Source organism: Sebastes fasciatus, chromosome 11 (assembly GCF_043250625.1).
Source record: "Sebastes fasciatus isolate fSebFas1 chromosome 11, fSebFas1.pri, whole genome shotgun sequence".
NCBI classification, from domain to species: Eukaryota; Metazoa; Chordata; class Actinopteri; order Perciformes; family Sebastidae; genus Sebastes; species Sebastes fasciatus.
Genome location: NC_133805.1, coordinates 12,165,300 through 12,187,375, shown reverse-complemented (window position 1 = coordinate 12,187,375; position 22,076 = coordinate 12,165,300). Strand labels below are relative to the sequence as shown.

At 42.2% G+C, this 22,076-nt stretch overlaps 3 protein-coding genes across 4 annotated transcripts in view; 2 read left to right on the top strand and 1 right to left on the bottom strand.

Annotated features, from left to right (window-relative positions):
* LOC141776868 (phosphatidylinositol 4,5-bisphosphate 3-kinase catalytic subunit alpha isoform) overlaps window positions 1-2,940 on the top strand; it is a 172,516-nt gene extending 169,576 nt beyond the window's left edge. For both annotated transcript variants that reach the window (XM_074650702.1, XM_074650701.1), the window contains one exon: window positions 101-2,940. In XM_074650702.1, the coding sequence (XP_074506803.1) occupies window positions 101-371 (271 nt within the window). In that variant the 3' untranslated portion in view covers window positions 372-2,940. The remainder of the gene's footprint in view (window positions 1-100) is intronic.
* A 561-nt stretch (window positions 2,941-3,501) lies between these two features.
* On the bottom strand, window positions 3,502-7,222 carry kcnmb3 (potassium calcium-activated channel subfamily M regulatory beta subunit 3). Its single transcript, XM_074650678.1, has 3 exons — window positions 6,537-7,222; window positions 4,905-5,079; window positions 3,502-4,364 (listed from the first exon to the last, which is right to left on the bottom strand). Exons 1-3 carry the CDS (start codon window positions 6,719-6,721, stop codon window positions 3,996-3,998), a joined length of 729 nt encoding a protein of 242 aa, XP_074506779.1. The 5' UTR covers window positions 6,722-7,222; the 3' UTR covers window positions 3,502-3,995.
* Window positions 7,223-9,062: 1,840 nt separating this feature from the next.
* Window positions 9,063-21,373, top strand: mfsd8l2 (major facilitator superfamily domain containing 8-like 2). The gene is made up of 11 exons (XM_074650679.1): window positions 9,063-11,023; window positions 11,237-11,422; window positions 12,500-12,562; window positions 12,656-12,775; window positions 13,021-13,100; window positions 13,576-13,858; window positions 16,678-16,751; window positions 17,203-17,416; window positions 18,331-18,453; window positions 18,636-18,766; window positions 20,860-21,373. The coding sequence occupies exons 1-11, from the start codon at window positions 10,948-10,950 to the stop codon at window positions 20,977-20,979; spliced, it is 1,470 nt and encodes a 489-aa protein (XP_074506780.1). The 5' UTR covers window positions 9,063-10,947; the 3' UTR covers window positions 20,980-21,373.
* The last annotated feature ends 703 nt before the right edge of the window (window positions 21,374-22,076 follow it).

Genomic DNA, 22,076 nt, shown 5'->3' with positions numbered 1-22,076 from the left:
AAATGAAAATGGGAGAATGAGCTTTTAACTATTCTACTGTATGTCTTTTCTTTCATGCTTGTATCCCTTTTTGTATTTTTACCTTCCTTCTCCCCCTCAGGTTCCAGGAGATGTGCTACAAGGCGTACCTTGCGATCCGGCAGCACGCCAACCTCTTCATCAACCTCTTCTCCATGATGCTGGGCTCGGGGATGCCCGAGCTGCAGTCGTTCGACGACATCGCCTACATCAGGAAGACCCTGGCTCTGGACAAGACGGAGCAGGAGGCCCTGGACTACTTCATGAAGCAGATGAACGACGCCCACCACGGCGGCTGGACCACCAAGATGGACTGGATCTTCCACACAATCCGCCAGCACGCCATGAACTGAGACGGCGACTAATACAAGAGAGGAGTAAAAAAAAAGGACCGTGGCAGCAAACGTCCGCACACTAAGAACCAAAAGGATATTGAGAAGCGAGCGAGGTATTTTTCCCCCTAAAACACACTACGGCCTGGTTAATACTTCTGCCAGCGTGTGACACTGAGACATCCCCTGCCAGCGCACCACAGAAGAAGGGTGCTCAGAAGGGCCTATATCAGGGACATAATGCCTAAATGCTCCTGTTTCTACAGGTTTCCTTCTCCCTGCACTATGAACTCCAGAAAGCAGGGTGGAGTTATATTTCATCAGTCTTCTTCATAGGAACTAAGCAAGTGTAATGGACCTCGACAACGTTGGCCTTCTTTGTGTGTGAACAAACTTTTTTTTTTTATTCCTTTCAGTACATCTTCAACCATCAGCATTAAGAAAGGAACATCATGAAATGGTGTACCATGAGCACAGACGGCTTTTTCTAATGACCTTTTATTTCCACTACCTATTTTTTGAACCGATGAAGACGAGGGGAGATATTGGCACACACAGCCAGGCCAGCAGAGACCGAAGGAAAGGGACGATGAGAAGCCTGGCGGGTGCCCACAAAATCATGATTATTACCCCTTACAATCATAAAAAAAACAAAACAATCGCCAACACTTACTACAGGACTGACCGAGGACGTGTTGTTTAAGCACTTAGCTAGCATTTAACGCTCAAATTATTTGTAGCCTACAGAGAAATCACGCCAGATAACTGACTTTTTTGTACAGCAGTATATCCACAGACTTGTATGCATTCGGTGCACATATTCCTTTTTTGAGTCTATTTTCTACTGAGCCAAAGTACTAGATGTGTAACCCCCCCACTACTCAGCAGTCTTATTGTAAAAAAAAAAGAAAAAGAAGGAAAAAAAAAAGAAAAAATAGTCACTACTATTCCAAGTCTCTCGTGTGTACTCATAGCACTGATCTCTGCAGTATTTGTTTTTGTTTTGTTTTGGTCTATCAGTATTATTCTGCGTCCGATATCGAGGCACAAATCATCCACCCCGCGCGGTCGGAAACACAGGCGGACCGGAGAAAACCTTTTCTGATTGGTTAGAAGACGTTAGGATTGGTCTGATAAAGGCAGGAAACGCAGGAGGTGAAAGGATGTGCAGTGTTCCCTTTGTGTGCTGTGCTGTTACACTATGCAAGTTGTGATGATCCTAATATGTACTGTATCCTAAAAGAAAACAAGTTGATGTCAGATCTCCCCCCGACATGTTCACACCGACAATGTGTGTCAGTGAACTTTGTACAGACAGTACGAGGAAGAGGAAAAAAAAAATGCTGCACTGTAACGGAATCGTCTACTTCTTCCCAACAAAAAACGAACTGTGAGAAAAAAGCCTTCAGACCCTGCCTTTTTGCTTCTCCTTACCAGGTTTATATTCGGAGCTTCAATCTGTTAAATGTTCGATCCGTCCTCTCGTTCTCGATCACACATTTGACAGAAGACTCTCTCCTTACATTTGCCATATGGTCCCAGATCGTGACATCCAGGTAAAGAAAAGTAACCGAAGTGAATTTCTTTTTCAACCTTCCAAGTGTCTTCTTCCTCTCCTCTTTTTCCTATGATTGTCGCCCTTATGTGTGGAAGAATTAGTCTCTGCAGGTTCGCTCGCCGCACAGACGCATACGTAAGAGGTCAGTAAATGTTCCAGCTTTACCAAATGATACACAACGGCGCGGTTTCCTGGACACTCGAAAAGTCCGTCTGAAAGTCCAATTTTTGTTTTCTGTACATGGGACTTTAAAGCTGCTCAGGAAACCGATCCTACCGAGATGCATGTGCTCCTGTACAGGCTACAGAGCAGTGGGCCGGACCCAAACTAAGAAAACTAGACCCCATGTACTTTATGGACGAACTCTCTAAATGATGCTATTTCCCTTTGTACTTGTTTATGTTTCTCACACTGCATTATGCATGAGGTCCTCGAATATCGACTTTTTTTGTTTGTTTGTTTGACCTGATGTTGTTTACTTGAATTTCATGTATAGAAATGACCTTGTTACTTGTGTGAGGTACAACAAAGTCACAATGAAGGTAACGGATACCGATAACTGCTACTACATGTGCAAATGCTTTTCCTTGAATAACTACAGAGGTAATATATTTTTGTATTTTTAAATGTACGCATACTCATATATGTATCCGCTAACCAAAAAAAAAAAAAAAGGAGGAATCATGCATAACGTGCACCATCCTCATACAAAACCCAGTAGACAGCTTCTAGTTGTTGAAACGATATGAATGACAAAGCAGAGGTGGATTGTTGAATGAAGGACTTGATGCTGTTGTCAGAGTACGTCTTGCCCTAAGTGGAAGTCTGCAAGCACAATGAGGAGGAAGAAGCTACCCTGCATGTTTTTTTTTTAAAAAAAGAACCAGACTCATATGTTAGTTATATATCCATCTGTATATATATCATAAAACCTCTTCAAATACTTGTTTTGGTCATCTTCGTATGACCACGTCTGATAAGAAACTGTATGCATTCATTTATTGTACTGTTGAATAAAAACATTTCTCCCTATCTATATAGATCAGAGGCATTTTTATTACATTGCTTGTTTTACAGGTGATCAAAATGTGTATAATTTACAAGGCACTTTTTGCATTGTTGTGCTTCATGATAAAGATTGACATTCATGTGGGATACGGCTTCGGTAATGTAAACAATCTTTAAATGTCTTTTCTGTAGGAAACTACAAACAAAGACTCTACTGGGTGAACCGGACTAGTATGTATAAACTCTAAAGAGTAGTTCTAAACTATCATTTTTTTAGTAAAAAGTGGGACTTTGGAAGCTAAAAGTAACATTCAACAACGTCTTAAAGCTGCTAAATTTGAGATTGGAAACATATTTATTGCCTCCGTAACCCTCTCAACATGGACACAAAGTCGCGGAGAAGCCCCCGGGAAGAGCGCCGGGCGTTGAAGCAAATTTTTTATGTGAATGAGCCCCAGACCGCGGCTGGGAGGCGGAGTTACAGGAAACGCTACTGCGCCTTCTCTATGGGCCCAATGGATGCAGAAGATCACCGGTTGATCCGGGTACTTTATCACTTGGCAGTCGAGCCATTTGCGCCACTGAGCAGCTCTCAAAGGAAAGAACGGGCGCCCGCCTCCAACGCTGTATCCAGTTCTCTTTATACATCCATGGGCGCGGCTCGCAGCTAACGGTGCTAACAGTGGAAACAATGGAATAAGTGCTGACAGAAATACCCGTGTTTACCTGAGGGGAAACCGGAGGGTAGGCGCTACGCTTCCATCCGGTTGGGACGGCGTTATCAGCTGTAACCATCGTATGAAAGCAGTGCAGAGCGGTAACCGTAAACTAGCCAATGGGGCACGCTCACATGCACTAAAAGTATGCGCTGCCGGCCCGGCTATGTCAACAAAGCTCGGATTACAACACACACAGAGGGAGAGTGACTTCATTCTCTGCTCAGGTAGACATTACTCATCTGTATCTTTACATAGCAAATAGTTGTTTGCTGCTATATTAATGCTGCACTACCAGCCCTGGTTCACATTATATACAAGTTACATATTTACATTCTTTGGTACGTTGAAGCACAAACACTGTCATGAAGGAGACTGCGTGCTGGACCTCCGGAGGATTCTGTACAGTTTGCCCTGAGTGTACCTCGATGTCAGCCTGCCCACTGCAGTCTCACTGCACACCTCAGAGGAGAGATGGGCTAAGCACTGTGTCAGCTTCACAAGGCCTACCACCAGAGCTCCGCCGCCCAGCATCAGACAGGGCCACAGCAATGCAAACAGGGCCTTCTTAAAGGTGTACTTCCTGCTCAGGACGGCGTCCCCGGGGTGCCTCGCATGGTCAGTGAAGCACGGCGAGGTGCTCCCCAGCTGAGCGTCCAAGTTGCTTTTCACTTTCAGGACTTCATCCTGTAGTTCTGCTCTGTCCATCTGACATTTGGGTATGTAGAAACACTGAGGGAAAGAAAAAGATATGATTCAAGTGTAATTTTTATCAAGTGACCTGCTTGTTACAGCGCTGATTGCAATCAGTGAGACGAGCTGCGAGGTTTCTTTTTGATTCAGTATTTTGTCTGTTAAAAAAAAGAAAAAGGAACAGCCCTTCCCAGCCTCCGTGTGCTGCTCTAGTACTGAAAAGTGTTTCATACAATTCCCCTGAATGGAGTGCAGCATAAGAGCGTCTCCTAATAATATCTGCTGGCTTATTCACAAGGGTGCAGGAATCAGTAGTTTTCCATCCTGTCAGCTAGTTCAGTTTGCCTTCACTTCTTTCTCAGGTGCTTTCTCAAGTCCCTGCTTAGATGTCTAATATGAAAACATGCATGACTGTGAGCAAAATTAACATCTATTACACTGAGTGGTCCTACAGTTGTAGTACATAGACTTGTGTTCCTCCCTCAAGCCACACCTGGTGGGATACAGATTCAAACCCGAGGCCCGTAAAGCTTTAAGGTAAGACCCAAAAGCTGGAATTTTACTGCCATAAATCTCTACCTCAGGAGCAAGGAGGACCGACTCCTCGTCAAAGTGGAGAAAAGTTCTCTGATTGGAGTCTGTGAGGTTAACCGTCACCCTGAGGCAAGGCACAGTGCTCACACCTCTGCAGTCCACCCACTCCTCCAGGATGTCGGCCTGCAGCAGCACACAGCTGGCCTCCTCCTCCCATTTACTGGAAAACAAGAGGACATTGTCGGTGTACGCAAGCCAGGGCATCCAATCTTTGTACTGTATGTAAACCAAATGTAAACACACTCACGCCAGAAAGGCAATAATTGTTTTTTTTCTTAGATCTCTGATGTGAGAGTTGTAGCAAATTATATGGAAGCCCATTTCTGCCGGGAAAATAGATGAAAAGCTATGCATGATAAAACTAAAAATACAAAATTATGAGTTACTTACTAGCTCAACATTTTAACTCACTTGAGTATTTTTTTATTTTTAACGTGTAACTTTAAATTGATTTTAGCCATGCTAACGGCTAGTGGCTATACGGATGGCAATGTTGGTCTTTTGATCGGTCTACCACTTTGGTCCAGACTGAAATCTCTCAACAACTCAAAATTTTGTACAGGTATATCGTACCGAGAGGACAAATCATTGACATCTTGTCAACCATGGGATGGTTTGTCGTTACATTTTACATATACACATCCATTTTATTTTCTCCAGTACTTTGGTTTAGGACCAAATACATACAAAACTAATGATATTCCCGTCCGCCTCAGCTGTACTTTTGAAAAGTTTTGTGATAATTAGTCAACATTAGCATGCTAACACGCTAAACCAAGATGGTGAATATTGTCCCTGCTAAACATCGGCATGTTAGCATTGTTATTTTTGAGCATGTTAGTGTACTGGCATTAGCATCTATAGCACCACTGTGCCTAAGTACAGTATGACTGTAGTCCTGTTCTTTATTTTCTCGGTAGAAATGGGCTTCCATAAAAAGCAGTTTTCATAGAGTTCTTTTCATTTTCATAAATTATATTTTTCTCATCTTCATTTTTCACATTATTATATATTGAATATTTTGGGGATTTGGACTGTTGGTCAGACATTTTTTAACTAAACAATTCTTCAAGTAATCAAAAATATAATCACCAGTTGAATCGATAATGAGAATAATTGTTAGTTGCACCCCTAATTGAATTATTAAAGGTGCTGAATACGGGATTAGGAGCATTTCTATTACCTCTCAACAGCTCTCAACATGGCGACGATGAGCCACCAGCTCGCAGCTAACGGAGCTAACAGTGCAAACAAAGGCGATTTCGCTGGCAGATATAACAATCTTAACCTGAGGGGAAACGGAGGGTGGGTGCTACACTTCCACAACAACCTTATCAGCTGTTACCACCTCATGAGCTTGTCAATGGGGCAAGCTCACATGCACTAAAAGCACAGCCCAGCTTTGTCAACAAAGCAAGGAAAAGCTCAGATTACAATTTGAGGGAGAGACTTCATTCTCTGCTCAGGTAGACATTACTCCTCTATATCTTTACATAGCAAATAGTTGTTTGCTGCTATGTTAATGCACTGGATATTGAATTAGCACCTTTAATAATCCCATGATATAAGTACCCTACTACTGTCTGTCATATGACATCCATTCTTGCACCAACAGACCTGTTAACATAAGGTTTGACCATAGTGATGCCGACCACAAAGAACATGAGCACAGAGAAGGCCATCATGGCGAAGCCAAGCAGGACGGCTCTGTCCTCCCCGACACTGGACACTGGCATCTGGGTCCGAGCTCGTTGCCCCCCGCGCCCATCCACGCCTCTGCTCCAGTCCTGCTCCGGGGCCATCGCTGTGGGGAAGGGCTCTCTGTGTCTCTCATAAACACACACACTCACATGAATACATACACGGACACCAGGGACGTAACGATTTAATCCAACAGTGATACAAATTAGATTTTTGATTCGATGCGTCAACAAATTTCATGTTCGAGTCATAAATTGATTTGGTTCATTTGATTAATTTTCTATTCTTTCAATGATTCACCCTCAGGGCTGAAAGTGTCTGAACAGATTTAGTTACACTACCCCTAGTTCAAAAATTGAGATTAATTTTCAAGTTTAAACTTTGGGCTCAAATGGAAGCAATTTAGTGTGTCTATTTAATATAGATTTTAATCCTACATTTCCCATAATTCTATATAGCATAATACTGTATGTCTTCCCAACTCCACAACCACAGTTCATCATTACGACGGAGTATTAGGGCCACATTTAGGAAAAAAAAAAAATCGGAGCATCGAGAATAAAGTCATAATATTATAACAATAAAGTCATAGGTTTACAAGAAAAAAAGTTGTAATATTATGAGAATAAAGTCATAATTTAATAATGTTATTTTAGTGGGGAAATAGAGCAGCGTGCAGCCTGTGTGAAAATGAGGAACGTGGAGCATCTTGTGAAGTTATACTTTAGTAAAGGTTTCACAAATGACGAAATACTTTCTTACAAATCTTTTGGCACATCAGCACCACATTATCATCAGTATCATGACCTTGAAAAGATTGTGCAAGAAACTGCGTTTATTCCGAAGAAAGAACCACATGGACCTCATGGGGAAACTACCTCTTTTGTGGAGGAGGAAATTACTTTTTTTCTCGTAAAGTTATGACTTTATTCTCGTAAATTACAACTTTTTTTTTCTTGAAATAGTATGACTTTATTCTCATTAAATTATTACTTTTTTCTCACAATATTATGACTTTATTCTTGAAATCTCCAATTTTTTCCCCCCTTAATGTGGCCCTTATACTCCGTCGTACATCATAACACAGACTTTCTGGTAAAAAGTTGACCATAATTAGGTGTTATATTTGTCAGATAGCTCCCTCCAGAGCCAGAACACATTATACAACTATTTTTAAAGGCCGAGTACTCCTTGTGACATCTATACTTGATATGCTAAATCTGTGGAGTGCCCATTTAATGCAGTATTGATTGATTTTAGTCATGTCAAACCTTTCAGATCTAGGCTTTTCAAACACTACAGTGTGTTTAATCCTACATGCTCAGATGTGCCCAAGAGTTGGAAATGTGCATGTGAAGCTTTATTAAAACTTCACCTATAATGAACTCTCAACAGTATTTTCAAGGTGTTGCTGCCCGGCCCAGTCGATCGTCCTCTCTTACCGTGTCTGCCGCCTGCGAGCACCCTGCAGGTTGATGTTAATGGGGACGGTGAACGACCTCCGGGCAGAAGCCGCGTTCAAGAACATGCCCACTCCTATCTCTGTCTCAGCCACCTCCCAGCCCCAAGTATGTATATATCCACCTAACAAGCTCCTCTATCTGAAAGTCAAATGTCCTTCTGTCAACAGCTGATCATCTTGTGTGTCTCCAACTGGCTCCAATGAAGCGCGCTGACTGCCTGAGTGGACCAGATTGCAGTTTATTCACCGCGGGACCTTCCTGTTGTTTACCAAGGGCTCAAAGGTGAGTGCAACAACACCTTCTAGCCTCATGTGTGTTTCTATAGAAACCGCCACAGGTAAGGCAGGTAGGATGCTAATGGCCTCTCAGTGGGCCCGTGAGGCTCAGCTGCATGTAGCAGTTTGTCATGGAAAAGCTGAATGAACCCCCTCTTGATTATTAACTCGTTACACAGACTGAAACAGCACGAGGACAGTACGTGTTAGTCAGAAGAGAGGCATAAAGTTGCGATTGTGTGCCAAATCAACCATCTTTACACGCATTTACTCCAACTGATTAGACTGTCATTAAATGGGGTGTTATCAGTGGTTATAAGCCTCATAAATGTGGGTCAGTCCTGCTAAACCCAATTGCAGGTTTTATCATCTATTCAAATGATCGATAACAGAAAGAAGGAATAAAAGAAGACGACAGCGACCTCTAGAGACAGTAGCAATTATGATAGGAGCAAAAAGCGGAAGTGAGGCGCTGTAGTATAGACAGCATGAAACTCTATATGGGATGGAGGATGATGAATAGGACACAAAACACGGGACCTTCACGCAGGAGGTCAGGATTCGCATCCCATGTCAAACCAACAACGTGTAGTTGTCTTTGTTTTCACATGCATTAAGTTTCAATTTTAAACAGTTATTTTAAGCTACAATGTTTTTCCCTAGTCTAAGTGATTTTGTTGCACATGTTTCATGCAGTTTTACGCGTTACTTTTAAAGAGGACCTATTATGCTTTTGGGCTTTTTCCCCTTTCCTTCATTGTGTTATTGTTACGACCCCCTAGAAAAGCTTGTGAACGAGAAGGTTGAACATAACCACACGAATCAAGAGTTGCCAAAAAACATGGTTTAATTTTACTGAAACAAACAGAAATCTGTGACCATAATTAACACAATAGCTAAGTTAGTTAAAAAAAAAAACTAACCCCCCAAAATTTCCCCAAAACTAACCAAACTGGTGAGCCGGCAAAAAGGAACAAAAGAGGGGAGCCACCTCAGCCCAGCCCTTATAGGGCCGGCGGAACCAGGTGCTTCCCTCTACCTCTAAACAACATAACCCCAAACTAAACCCTGACAAACAGAAACAAAACCGTGAAAACTAGACCACCGGACCCACCAGAAAAAGATAAAGAACAGGACAACAAAAGGCTACATATGGTCACTATAACACTGCCTGAAACGCCTTGCTTGAAGTCCCGCCTTTTCTTCAGTAACGTGGTGATGTCGCCAAGTAACATATTTGGATAATACCTGCCTTGCGGCTAATTTGGCACACCCTCAAACAGAGCTAGTTAGAGCGGAGCTGGAGCGGAGTTCGGTTCGGTTGACCAATCGCAACAGGGTGGGCTTTTTGGGTATGCAAGTATGGACCTAAAAATGAGCATAATAGGTCGTCTTTAAGTTTTGCTTTCACTTTTACAACATAGTAGGCGTAGTAGGCCCCTACTAACCCACATCTATGGTGCTTATAGCGACTTATAACACACATTTAATGACCTGACAACAGTCTAAACTTACACCCACACATACAGAATAAATACTGACCCAAACATATGTGTCTTATGACATTTCATTATCGAGTCAAGCTCGAAAACCACTCTCCCGACTCTGTGTGACAAGAGTGCAAGATGCTGAGCGAGTTTATATGTGTTATTCAAACAATCGAAACTCCTTGTATTATTCATGGGTTGCTGGAAAAACATATGGAGGTATTAACTCGGTGACAGTACTGTTGAATATAACAAGCCCAGGGCTAGGAACGCCACCGCAGCTTGAGAATAGAGCCACCCATTTAATAAAACAGACAGCAGTGTCATATCTAATTTATTCAGTATCGAATACAATAATAGAGCCTTACTTTTTGTAATATTTTCCATCACCTTTTATCACACATTCTGGTGTAGGGCTTCATATTCTGGGAAATGTAATCGCAGTTTATCTGATGTACTTTATCACCTTGTTTTTATTACTGTGTGTGAGGTATTGCATTTGTGAACTCACTTTTTGAACAACAGCAAAGTTATTCACATCTATAGCCTATAGAAGAGGGGCAGATGGGCCTGGCTCAACTTCTTCACTGGGCTGTGGGAGAATCAAGCGCTTTTGATGAAACTGAAGAAAACAAGATTAAATATGTATAAAGCTCAGTGTACTTTACTTCACCTGGTAACCCGAGACACTGCCTTGACCAGGAGGCTCACAGCGTGGTGCTGAGCTGCAGACGTGACTCAAACAGAATTTCATCTTTAACATAAATGCCTATTGGAACGGACTGCTGCAACCATTTCAAACTGGACTGTGTTGTTTATTGCTGCTGATTTTGATGTATTCTGCCCTGCGTGTTTTTCAGATCTCACCCCTTTGAGCCTCTTCTATAGGAGAAGCCTCGTATGATGTCAGTTTTCCATTTTTTAAGAAATTCTGACATTGCATAATGGTGCAACAAATTCCTCTCGCTATCCGGTCCAGCAAGTTGTGCTAATTGAACACACGGTGTTTCCTGTTATCTGATATATTGCCGCTGAGCAACATTTCAGAGCAACATGCGCAGCCAGAGGTCGGCGTATAACAGACAGCAAGCCAACGAGCACAATGGATAATCACCAAAAGAGGAATCTAACTTTTTATACCATTGGACTGATATTTATGCTGAGCGGCATTGAGTACGGTAAGTTCATTATGACAGCTTTTATGGACTTGAAGAAGTGAAATAATGGGCTCATTAGAGCAGAATCTGCCTGGCATTTTGGCTGTAAGCACACATCACAGAGGATATTTATTCGAAATACATTTCGCTGTGGGTAAACAAGGCTTGTCATTTACACATCTCCCCCCTCCTCCTTTTCCTCCATCCTCCTTCGTGCTTCCCTGGTGGTCTCAGCCGTCATTCTGCCTACAATATGGAGGTACCTCCAGATTTTGGAGGCCCCCCCTTACTTCCTGGGTCTGGGTCTGTCGGCCTTCAGTCTGAGTGGGCTGGTCACAGGCCCGCTTTTTGGGTTGTGGTCAGACCGGAGCAAAACTACAAAGTCCATCATCCTTTTCTCCAATCTTTTTGAGATTGCTGGTGAGTAATTAACAACACAAGACAAATCCCATGACACAGAGTGACAGATGTTAGAAGCCACTGGCATGACTGTGTGTTATACTATATTTGGGCTCATGTAAAGGACTATAAAGTGTCTCTCAAATATTCATGTTTCAGGTGATTCCTTTCATCTAAATATTTGCCCTTGTTTCCCCTGTATGTGCTATTCATGATGGTAGTTACCTTCCAGTTAGTGGGCGTGAATTGTACACTACTTTTTTACAACAAATTGTCAGGGGGATCGCAAAAGTCATCGTGATTCATCACCTGGGCACCATGAATGTCTGTACAAAATTTCATGGCAGTCCTATGGGGCCATTATTGTAGAAAAACTATTTGCAAATGTGTGTGGAGAGTTGTGTAACTGTATCTCAATCCATGTGTGCGTAATCAGATTGTGTAAAATAATCTGTAAATGCGTACTGAGATTTGTGAATGTGTACAGGAATCTGCAAATGTGTATTCAGAATCCGCATGCACATAATCAGATTTGTAAATGTGTGAAAAAAAAATCTCCAAATCTGTATTGAGATTTGTAAATGTGTTTACAAATTTGTAAATGTGTACATAGATCTGTAAATGTGTAGTCAAAATTGTAAATTTGCACGTAGATCTATGAATGTGTAGACAAATTTGTAAATGCGTACATAGATCAGTAATGTGTGGACAAATTTGTAAATATGTGCATAGATCTGTAAATATGTAGACAAATCTCTAAATACATACATACATCTGTAAATGTGTTAACAAATCTGTAAATGCGTACATACTGTAGATCTGTAAATGTGAAGACAAATTTGTAAATGCGTATATAGATCAGCAATGTGTAGACAAATCTGTAAATGCGTACATAGATCTGTAAATGTGTTTACAAATGCATGCATACTGTAGATCTGTAAATGTGTTTACAAATCTGTAAATGCGTACATTGATCTGTAAATTTATATTGTAGCTTTGCTGCTGCTAGTATTTCAGGAACAACCTTCAAGTGAAGCGTTTGTTTCACACTAGGGACACATTTTTTTCAGCCAGCATTTCATCTTTATTTGTTCTCAGGTAACATCCTGTATTTTATTGGATACTCAAAGTGGCTGTTGTTTTGCAGTCGACTTGTGGCAGGTGACACTTACACACTCACATGCATGCATGTCATGGAATAACACCCAAAGCCTATATCAGCATGTTAACAGAAGGATGCTATTTCCTTCTCAGGTGTCGGTGCAGGAGCGGGCTCCTCCATCTTTGGTTTCCTGACTCGGAGCACTCGGCCAGAGGAGCGCGCTGGCATCTTCGCGGCCATCATGGCTTGCCGACAAGCCGGTCTCCTTGTGGGTCAGTTTCTTCCCCTTCATCTTACCACAGAGAGAGGTGTCATTTATTCACTTCCCTCCACCTCCTGTGTCTTTCTGTGAAATATCAGACACCAGGGAGGATGTGATGTCGTCTTTGATGTTCAGTTTCAACTGCGAGGAGGAGGCATTCAATAAAATCACTATAAGGTGGAGGCTACTGTCTACCACACATCCTGTTTTTACTCCATCTCCTTCTTTAAAGTTCTTCCTCCTGTCTCTCTCCAGGGCCGGCGTTCAACCTGTTCCTGCGGCTGTGTGATTTCAAACTGGGGCCCTTTGTTGTGAACAAATATACATCTCCTGGGGTAACAGCATCCGGATAATCAGTAATCTAAGGTTTTTCTTCCGAAAGCCTCATGAATACAGAAACAACCTTCAGATACAGTCTGCACTTCTCCTGGCTCACATGTATTCCTTTTTTTTTTCATCTTTGTAGAAGAATACAAAAACGCCTGCAGCGATACTCAGGCCCGTAACAACCCGAATCAATCTATTTCCATCTCATGAGTCTCTGAGTAAAACACCTGTAGAACGGTTGTAGCTTAAATGGGATATAACAAAGCTCGTACGCCTACTTCCATTTTTCCCACATAATTTGACACTGCACACAGCTGACACACGCTGACACAGTTTTATTTCACTGTGCCAGGTTGCTTTATGTCTTGAACACTCTCTTCCATATATCAAATACTTTATCTCTCCTGATAGTTTTCTAGGATTTTGATGTAGGAGTTAGATTCTAAAATATTTGACTTTTCAAAAAAATCTTTTCATTCTCAGATCTTCATGTGCCTTTTGTGGGTGCTGCTCCAGTTTGTCGTCCTGGCTATGTACTGGGACGTACCACCCATCAGCTCGGAGGGGGGCACGGCGATGGTGGAGATAAAACAACAAGAGGAGGAGAATGATGATGAGGAGGAGGTGCTGCTCATGGGGTCCGACGAGGAGCAGGTGCACACCTACAGAGCTGTCAACTCCGACCTAGAGGAGACCTCCGCCTCGTCTGAGAAGCAACCCGTCCTCGGCGTCTCCAAACCCTTCAAACGCTTCAGCGCCAGCAGAGGTGAGCGAGCAGGTTTGACTGCCTGTCCTGAGCAATGACTGTCAGCTTTCCTCTGCCTTATTTGTGGGATTCAGGTATAGGAAGAGGTGTCACAGCCAATGCACATGTTTCCTATCAGCTCTATTGATTTTCTTGCACACACTCATACACACACACACACACACACACACTTTCCATTCTCCAGGTCTCTCTGAGGAATGCTGTGTGGCATGTCAGATCAGATTCCCGCTTCATTGATTGGACCTGTGTGTGTGTGTGTCTGGTTTATGTCAGAGAGTGCATGTATATGTATGATGTCAGGTGTCCTATTGGATTAGTGTCACGGTAAGTTTACATGGGATGCGTGCAGTGATTGTGTGCCGGTATTGATTAACTTTTTTCTGTACTTTGTTAGTCTGTGTATTGGTCTCAGTGTGTGTGTGTCAAACCTCCGAATCGATTCTCTCACTCTTTGAAGATGTGCCAAAGGGAAGGATAGCACACTTCCTTTTTTTTATATTGACTGGCTTGCTGTGGTTGACTTGTGGATGAAATGGAGACAGAATAGGTAATGTGGTCAACATTCCTCTTATTGATTCCTTTTGGATTTGAAGAAAATGTACTACACCAGAAACTCGGGAGCAAAACTGGAGGATGTCTGCAGCTCCGGCACATACTGTAGGAGCAGCTGTTAGCCGATACAGTGAATTATTGATCTTCCCTGACTTTTTGTGTACCAGTGAAGAATCTTTGAGGCAGCTCTCTCACTTTCTTTCCATTTTCTTTCATCAAGTCAATTTTTTTTATTTCTGGTCGAGGTCGTGCATCACAAACAACAAACCTCTGTGAATTTTTATTTTTACTTTTGGAACAAGGAAAATATGTAGCACTAATAAGCAGTATATAAACAATTAATAATGGTTTACAGGAAGAGCTAAACATTTCTGTGTGTTGCTCATTGTTTACAGTCCGATTAGCAACTTGAGATGCAAGACTGGAGTTGGAGTTGAGAGATATGATCAAATTAGCCAGTTTACAAGCTAATTTTAAACCAATAAAAAGCTAAATCATCATCAGACGATAGCCGGTGGGTTCACAGGTTGCATTTCGGCCAATGCGTTCCACCTCTTTTGCTCTCCACAAGGACTGTTCAAAGCCTGCTCGAACATGATTGGTCAATACTACTTGCACTACAAACGGAAACCAGAACGCTTCTGAAAATCTAAATCTTTGTGCTGTTGCATATGAACGCAGAATCTATTTATAGAGATTAAAGCATGCGTCACTGCAAGTTGGGGTTTTACAAAGGGGGACATGCTGTAACTTTGCAGTGTCCTTCCTTGTTCCTTGTCGAACAACGTCACAGTGACAATAAGACTCAAGGAAGTCACCGAGCAATTCCCCTAAAACAATTTTTTTTTACATTCCTCTTGTTCAGTGTACAGACTAAACCAACAACATATGCTGGTAGGCAGATTTTGTTATCTTTGTACAAAGCATTGTTGTTTCACCATTTCCAGTCTTTATGTTAAGCTAAGCTAAGCTAGCCAGCTGCTGGCTCTTATCTTTATATTCAACTTATACAAACAAAGAGAGTGGTATCAATCCTCTCATCTAACTCAGCAAGAAAGTGAATAACCAAAATGAATGCTACTGGCCGGAGGTATTATGTTTTCAGGTTGTCCGTCCATAAGTCCGTCTATACCTACGTACGTCCAAATTTGGCACAAATGTCCACTTGGACTCGAGGATGAACTGATTAGATTTCAGTGGTCAAAGGTCATTCTGACCTTATGTCCGTCCCATTCTCATGAAAGCAACATCTCAGGAACACCTTGAGCGAATTTCTTCAAATTTGGCATAAACATCCACTTGGACTCGAGGATGAACTTATTAGATTTCGTTGGTCAAAGATCAAGGTCACTGTGACCTCACAAAACACGCCAATTTTACACATGCAGATTAGTTTACTTTTCATGAGGAGTACTACTCCGCTCTGGAGGAGCTTTGTCAAATCTGAGGAAGATAACCTGGCTTGAACTTGGAAATAGTTGGAGTGTTTGACTGTGGGTGTTTACCTGACAGGGAGGGTCTAATGAAAGACGTTATCAAGCTGCATCATGGAAGCTGTTGATCCAGTGTTTGCGGAGCTCGACTGACACTAGGGAGCAAAAAACAGATAGTAAATAAATACATAATAAATCACTTGAGAGGCCATTTAAACCTATATGATAATGTTTAAACCCATATAACCCCTACCTATACACACACATACATTAAAATACATGCATGACGCATACTATAAATACGTACAATACACACACAGTGCTTACTGTATATGCAGTAAAATTAATTCATATAAATAATAGTGAAAACACTGAACAGAGAGAATTGAGCCATAGTAGATCACACACTGGAATATCAAGCCATTCCTCCAGCCATCTGGCACGTACTTCCAAATTTAGCAGCAAGCCCAGCTCATTTTTCCTCCTCTCCAAGTCCATAAGGGAGTTTTTGTTCCAGGAAAAGCTGGTATCAAAATGTGGAATTTATTAAAATCATTTCTTTCCCTTGTGATCATGTTTTGGACACAAGAAAAAGAAAAGCACTTATCTCTAGAAAAAGACAGTTTATTGGACTGGAGGATCAACATGACCGACCAGCCAGGATTCATCCCGCCTGCCTCTTTCAGTCTCGAGATTACTTTCAGATTAATACGTTTTCTTTTCTCTTTTTATCTCAAACTAACTTGCCAGTTGAAACTTTCAATTCGATGGCACCACTTGAGCTTGTTTTATGATTTTCTCTCTCTCTCTCTCTCTCTCTCTCTCTCTCTGCAGAGCTCCTGAGAGAGGAGGTGGTTGTTCTCCTCACGGCTCAGTTCATCACTCTCTTCAATCAGACAGCCCTGGAGGTGAGAGCAGCTACCGTTGAGATCCATCAGCCGGGGTTTCCAAGCATTTCACACAGTGTCACACTATTTTACCCACGGGTTTCATCCAAACGGCATCAATGTGAGCCTTACCTGGAAGGACCCGCGCTGTTGCTTTGAGAAAATAATCAAGTATCGCTTAACGCTCAAAGTAAAACTGATGTTAAGGAGTGCACATAATCAGCCGCTATGTCCCAGACATGAAACATGAAGAGGTCTTTTTCTCTTCTCATTAATCTGATTGAATAGTCTCACAGCGCCGACCTGGATTATTCAATCATTTCAATATCAAAACAGACCAATTATTTTGATCTGGACTGAATGAAGCCTTTGAAGGATTTGAGAGGTAATAAGAATCTCCTCCTCTCCCTCTGACTGAATCACTTTGTCTGACTGACTGACCTCTCCAACATCTTTCTTAAAATCACCCCAGACCATGGTGACTCCTCTGACGGAGCGCCACTTCAGCTTCGGCGAGCTGGGCAACAGCCTGATGTACAGCCTGTGCGGGGTGGAGGTCATCCTGGGCTTCTTCTTTGTGCGCTGGCTGAGCAGGAGGGTGGCGGACCGCGCCGTGCTGGCCGTGGGCCTGGTCATCTGCTGCGTGGCTTGCATCTGGTGCCTCGTCTTCCTCTGCGACCCCCGAGGTGCTAACCTGTCAGGGAAAAACATACAAATGCACACACACAGCCTTAAAAGTGCCTCTGTGCCAAATCCTCTCTGTGAGACTTGTGCATATCGGGTTACACACTCGCTGAATTGAATGTGCCCTGTAAATGATATCATTCAGACTCTCTGGCAGGCCAGCAGGAGATCATACAGGCAGACTGGATCCTGTGTGTTCGTGTTGGCCCCGCGTCTGTTGCAGCTCGTCACGTTTATCGCTCTGATTACAAGTGACAGGTGCTGGAGCACGGGGAGTGCCTGAGTACATATAAAAGGATTACAGTAATCTAATTAGACAAAAATGCTATTTGTTAAAGCATACCCTACTTTTGTTTTCCATTTGTTACAGTTAAAACAGCCAAACAAAGAAATGTAACCTTAAAGGCATGATACCTGAGAAACATGTTTGATTGGCGAAATTGCATTTTGATTATCCGATTACAGACTTTCGGCTTATGCGGGGACATCCAACAGTCTGAGTGGGCACACATTCACACAAACATGTGCATGGTGCAGAGCAGCAGAGAACAAATATCTAGTGGCTGCCAGCTTGGCAGTGGTTTAGCTTTTTAGATAGAGCTATCTCTGGTGGTGCCAACCCATTTGTGGAAGGAACTTAAAAACCGAGAGGAGAAGAAGGGATGATTTAACTGAAGTATGATCTGACACACACTTTGAATCCTTACCATCACATATCAGAAATAAAAAGCCACAAAATATTATAATTTAATAGCTAAGAGATCTACTAATATATTCATTTTATGTATGTGAGAGTTGGTGTTAGATTACAATCTGTAAATGTAATTGTTTAATGACATGTTCCGTATAATATGAGGGCAAACTACTATAATTCAGTGAGTCTAATACCAGGGTATTATCTCTCCGTTCCTGGCAGGTGGATATGGATGGGAGCTGTCGGCCTTCATCATAGGAGTGTTTCTGCAGCTGCTGGGGCTTCCCTTCGTGGCCGTGTCTCAGGTGTCTCTCTTCTCCAAAATCACTGCCGAGAAAACACAAGGTTGGCTCGTTTTACCCGTTGTTTGCACGACTCAACATATTAAAACAACAGATTGCTGCTCAGCATATGGGATGCAAAGAAACAGTTTATACATGCCGTATTTTTTTTCTTCTAGCCATATTTCAATGTTTGCACTTGAAAGAAAATAACCTTTCATTCTTTTGTGATGCCTCGCCGAAAAGGATTCAGCCAAGGTGTCAGACGCTCAGTTGGGGGCCTGGCCACCATCTTGGGTCCTTTGTGGGCTGGAGGACTTACAGATAATTTGTACATAATGCTAGGCATGATGCTAGCTCTCCTCATACTGATCTCAGTAAGTAGAGCTCAGCTCATTTGAGTATTTAATAGGATCAATCCGATGACATGATGACTTAAAAGAAGAGTAGCCAATGCTTACTATATCATCATACTATAGAGTACGGTCTAGGCCTGCTCTAAAGTGTCTTGAGATAACTTCTGTTATGATTTGACGCTATATAAAAATAAATTGAATTTAATTGCTTATTCACTTTCTTGCCAAGAATGTCATGAGAAGATTGATACCACTTTCATGTCTCCTGGCTGCAGCTACTTATATAAAATCCATCTACCAGCACCTCTAAAGCTCACTAATTAACGTTATATCTAATTTGTTTAAATCATACAAAGACCGAAGTGTAAAAAATTACAGGGTTAAACAACATGTTAATAAGTGAGAGGTGTTCGTAGGTGGAATTCTCAACCTTTGGACAGAGTCGGGCTAACCTGGCTGTAGCTTCTTATTCAAAATCCATCCACCAGCACCTCTTAAAGATCACTAATTAACATGTTATACTTTGTTTAATCCATACAAATAGGCCTATCAAAGTGTAAAAATTATAATTTGTGGTTTATGTGCCTGACTATTTCTTGGCTGGGCAGCCGCTTCCTGCTAAGCTGAGGTAAGCGTCTGCTGGCTGTAGCTTCATTTTACATTATCAATCTTTACATGTAACTCTCAGCAAGAAAGCGAATGAGAGTATAGGGAATGGGAATGTGACGTCACCGACAACAAGTGGAGGATAAAGGGTAAGAGTGTCATCCGCGAATAAGTGAATAAGATTCAAAAGCCGAATTGTAGTATATAGGCCTATAGTAGGCTATACAGTCAGACACAAAAGTAACGTTATGGGTTTCATTTTGCAAGATACCAGTTGATTAAATATGCAGTATTAACGGATGTTCTGTTAGTATTGGCAGTTGGCATTTGGCTTGTAGACCTTAATGTCATATACCTACCAACACGTTTGTAAATCGGACATCGTCCTCCAAAGATTAACATAGTTTGAACTGCTGACAGGTGTTCACTAACGCCAAAACACATCAGTGATCGTAATGGGTGGCAAACTGTAAAGGTCCTCCTATTACGTAAGGATTTATATCATTAACTAACTTAAATTTTGTAATATATCGCCCCATTGCCTCTGTCAGCTTCTATTTATATGGGTATTTATCTTTTGCACATACTTCATACATTTCTAATAGGGATGCACCGATACCGATACCAGTATTGGGAATCGGGTCCGATACTGTGCTCATGTACTCGTAATCGTACTCGCAAAACGGCTCCGATACAACGGCACCGATACCACTTCACGGTGGTGCGCCTGACCCCGATCGGCCGGGATCCCACCTCAGCCGGCGCGCATCGGCCGTCATTTTCATAGCACCACGGGGTTTGCTTGCACTCTCTGACTCGCGCGTGCGTTAGACTCCTTGTTCCGTGTTTCAAGACGTGTCGGGTAAGTTGCCGACAACGCCACAGACCCCTGGCGCCTTTTACGTGGGCCGAGCCCCGATCTGGCGGCACACCGCGGTTGGGGCGCACTGAAAACAGTGTGTCGACCCTCCATCTGGCTGTTAACGAGGGTCTTTTGGCACAGAGAAGTACTGGTATCGGTACTCGGTATCGGCGAGTACCCAAATGTAAGTACTTGTACTGGTACTCGGTCTGAAAAAAAGTGGTATCGGTGCATCCCTAATTTCTACTGATGAATGATTGACATATGAATAGACCGGTGACAGATAATGATAGTCTACCGTAGCTCAGTACGTTACCCTCCAAAAATGGCGGCGCGCCCCAGAATCCTCCGCAGTTCCCATTCCCTTATTGCCCAAAATGTTTAACTGCTGCTTTCATTTTGACACTCTCAGTGAGCTGGAATGGTGAATGTTTTAACCCAGTGCTTCTTCTTTTCTACCCCACCCTGTACAGTATGTGCCTTCTCTATTAGAATCCATTCAAAGCTTTTTTTCCCACATACTCAAACTGAGAAACAGTAGCTACTTGACAGTGAAATCCTTAACTCAGCATGTCTTTGATAGCCTCTGCTTATTACTCTGCGCTCTCTATTCTCTAAAGCCGCATCATGCTGTACGTTTTCTCAGGTTATGACAGCACTGTCCTACGAGCGGCTGACTGAGCCCAGGGTAGTGCAGTGCGCCCAGAGCTCTGACAGCGAGAGGATAGAGGAGGATGCAGTCAGCCTGAAGAGCCCGAGAGGCTAAAGACGGACGGAGGGAGCGCCCTTCACTTCTGAGAGAATCAATACAAGTTTACTGCAGAGGAAACTGTATGAGTGTGGAATAAAAATGATCACATACTGTACTTCAGTATGCCACAGAGGTGAACACACAGGTAAAAACACTAAGCTTTGCACAATCTGTCAGATTTTATTAGAATACATGCACATCCCTATCAGACTATTCATTATACTTTACACAAGGGGGCACCATTGCTCTCATATTGAATATTCAGAGGTGTAATTGAAGATGAAAGCCCTTATTTTTAAACTAAACTATTTATATTCCCAGGTGTTGATGAAAAGATAATTGAGCAGGGTTTTTTTTTTTTCCATGTGACCCATGTACCAAATTTTTCATTTCTTGTCCCGAGCCTTTCTTCCTCTAAAAAAAAAAAAAAGCAGCTGAAAATGAAACAGTTGACACAATGGGTGCAGGAGTGGAGTTGTCAACGTCTTAGCAGCTCCATGTCAGTGTAGCTGATAGAAGAAGAGGGTCAAATAAAGTGAAGCTTTTAGAGATTTCTTGATATTTATTTGAAGTTTTGCAGTAAAACTAGTGTTAATACAGAGCCTTATGTGACTAAGGCAGATAGATGGTATCTGAAACTATTCCCCATATGTGCAAATGAGAAGCTCCTGAATTAAAAACCAAATTTAAGAAGTACTCGTTAATTAGCCATCTCTATCGTTTTACTATGGGGGGAGATTTAAAGTTTAATTGCCTGTATTCATAATTCAAAACATGACAAGGTGTGACTTGTGTATAGTCAGCTGTTCTTGCCTATATTCTCCTCTAGGATGTGCTCTATGCTACACATCTGCCGCTGAGCAGAGAACGCTGTAAGCAACATCAAGGCATTGTACATTCCCTTTGTACCAATGAAACATGGGTTTGGCCAATCTCTGTGTTTTTGCATAATTGCAGATAAGGCTCAGTAACCTTTTCCAGTTTTCTACACTCAGCATGTGATGTTTGGCTTTCCAGAAGGCTTTTTCGCCTGAAATGGAAATTTTAATCTTTGCGACTCAAGGACATAATATATATAAGTACTTTCATGCTCTGATCAGCGTATTCAGGTA

Coding starts and splice junctions, on each gene's coding strand:
- kcnmb3 (XM_074650678.1), bottom strand. CDS start 6,721: ATGGCCCCGGAGCAGGACTGGAGCAGAGGCGTGGATGGGCGCGGGGGG. Junction 5,080..6,536: donor GTCAAACCTTATGTTAACAG/GTCTGTTGGTGC, acceptor CTTGTTTTCCAG/TAAATGGGAGGAGGAGGCCA. Junction 4,365..4,904: donor CGGTCCTCCTTGCTCCTGAG/GTAGAGATTTAT, acceptor TCTTTCCCTCAG/TGTTTCTACATACCCAAATG.
- mfsd8l2 (XM_074650679.1), top strand. CDS start 10,948: ATGGATAATCACCAAAAGAGGAATCTAACTTTTTATACCATTGGACTG. Junction 18,454..18,635: donor CACTGCCGAGAAAACACAAG/GTTGGCTCGTTT, acceptor CTCGCCGAAAAG/GATTCAGCCAAGGTGTCAGA. Junction 18,767..20,859: donor CTCTCCTCATACTGATCTCA/GTAAGTAGAGCT, acceptor ACGTTTTCTCAG/GTTATGACAGCACTGTCCTA.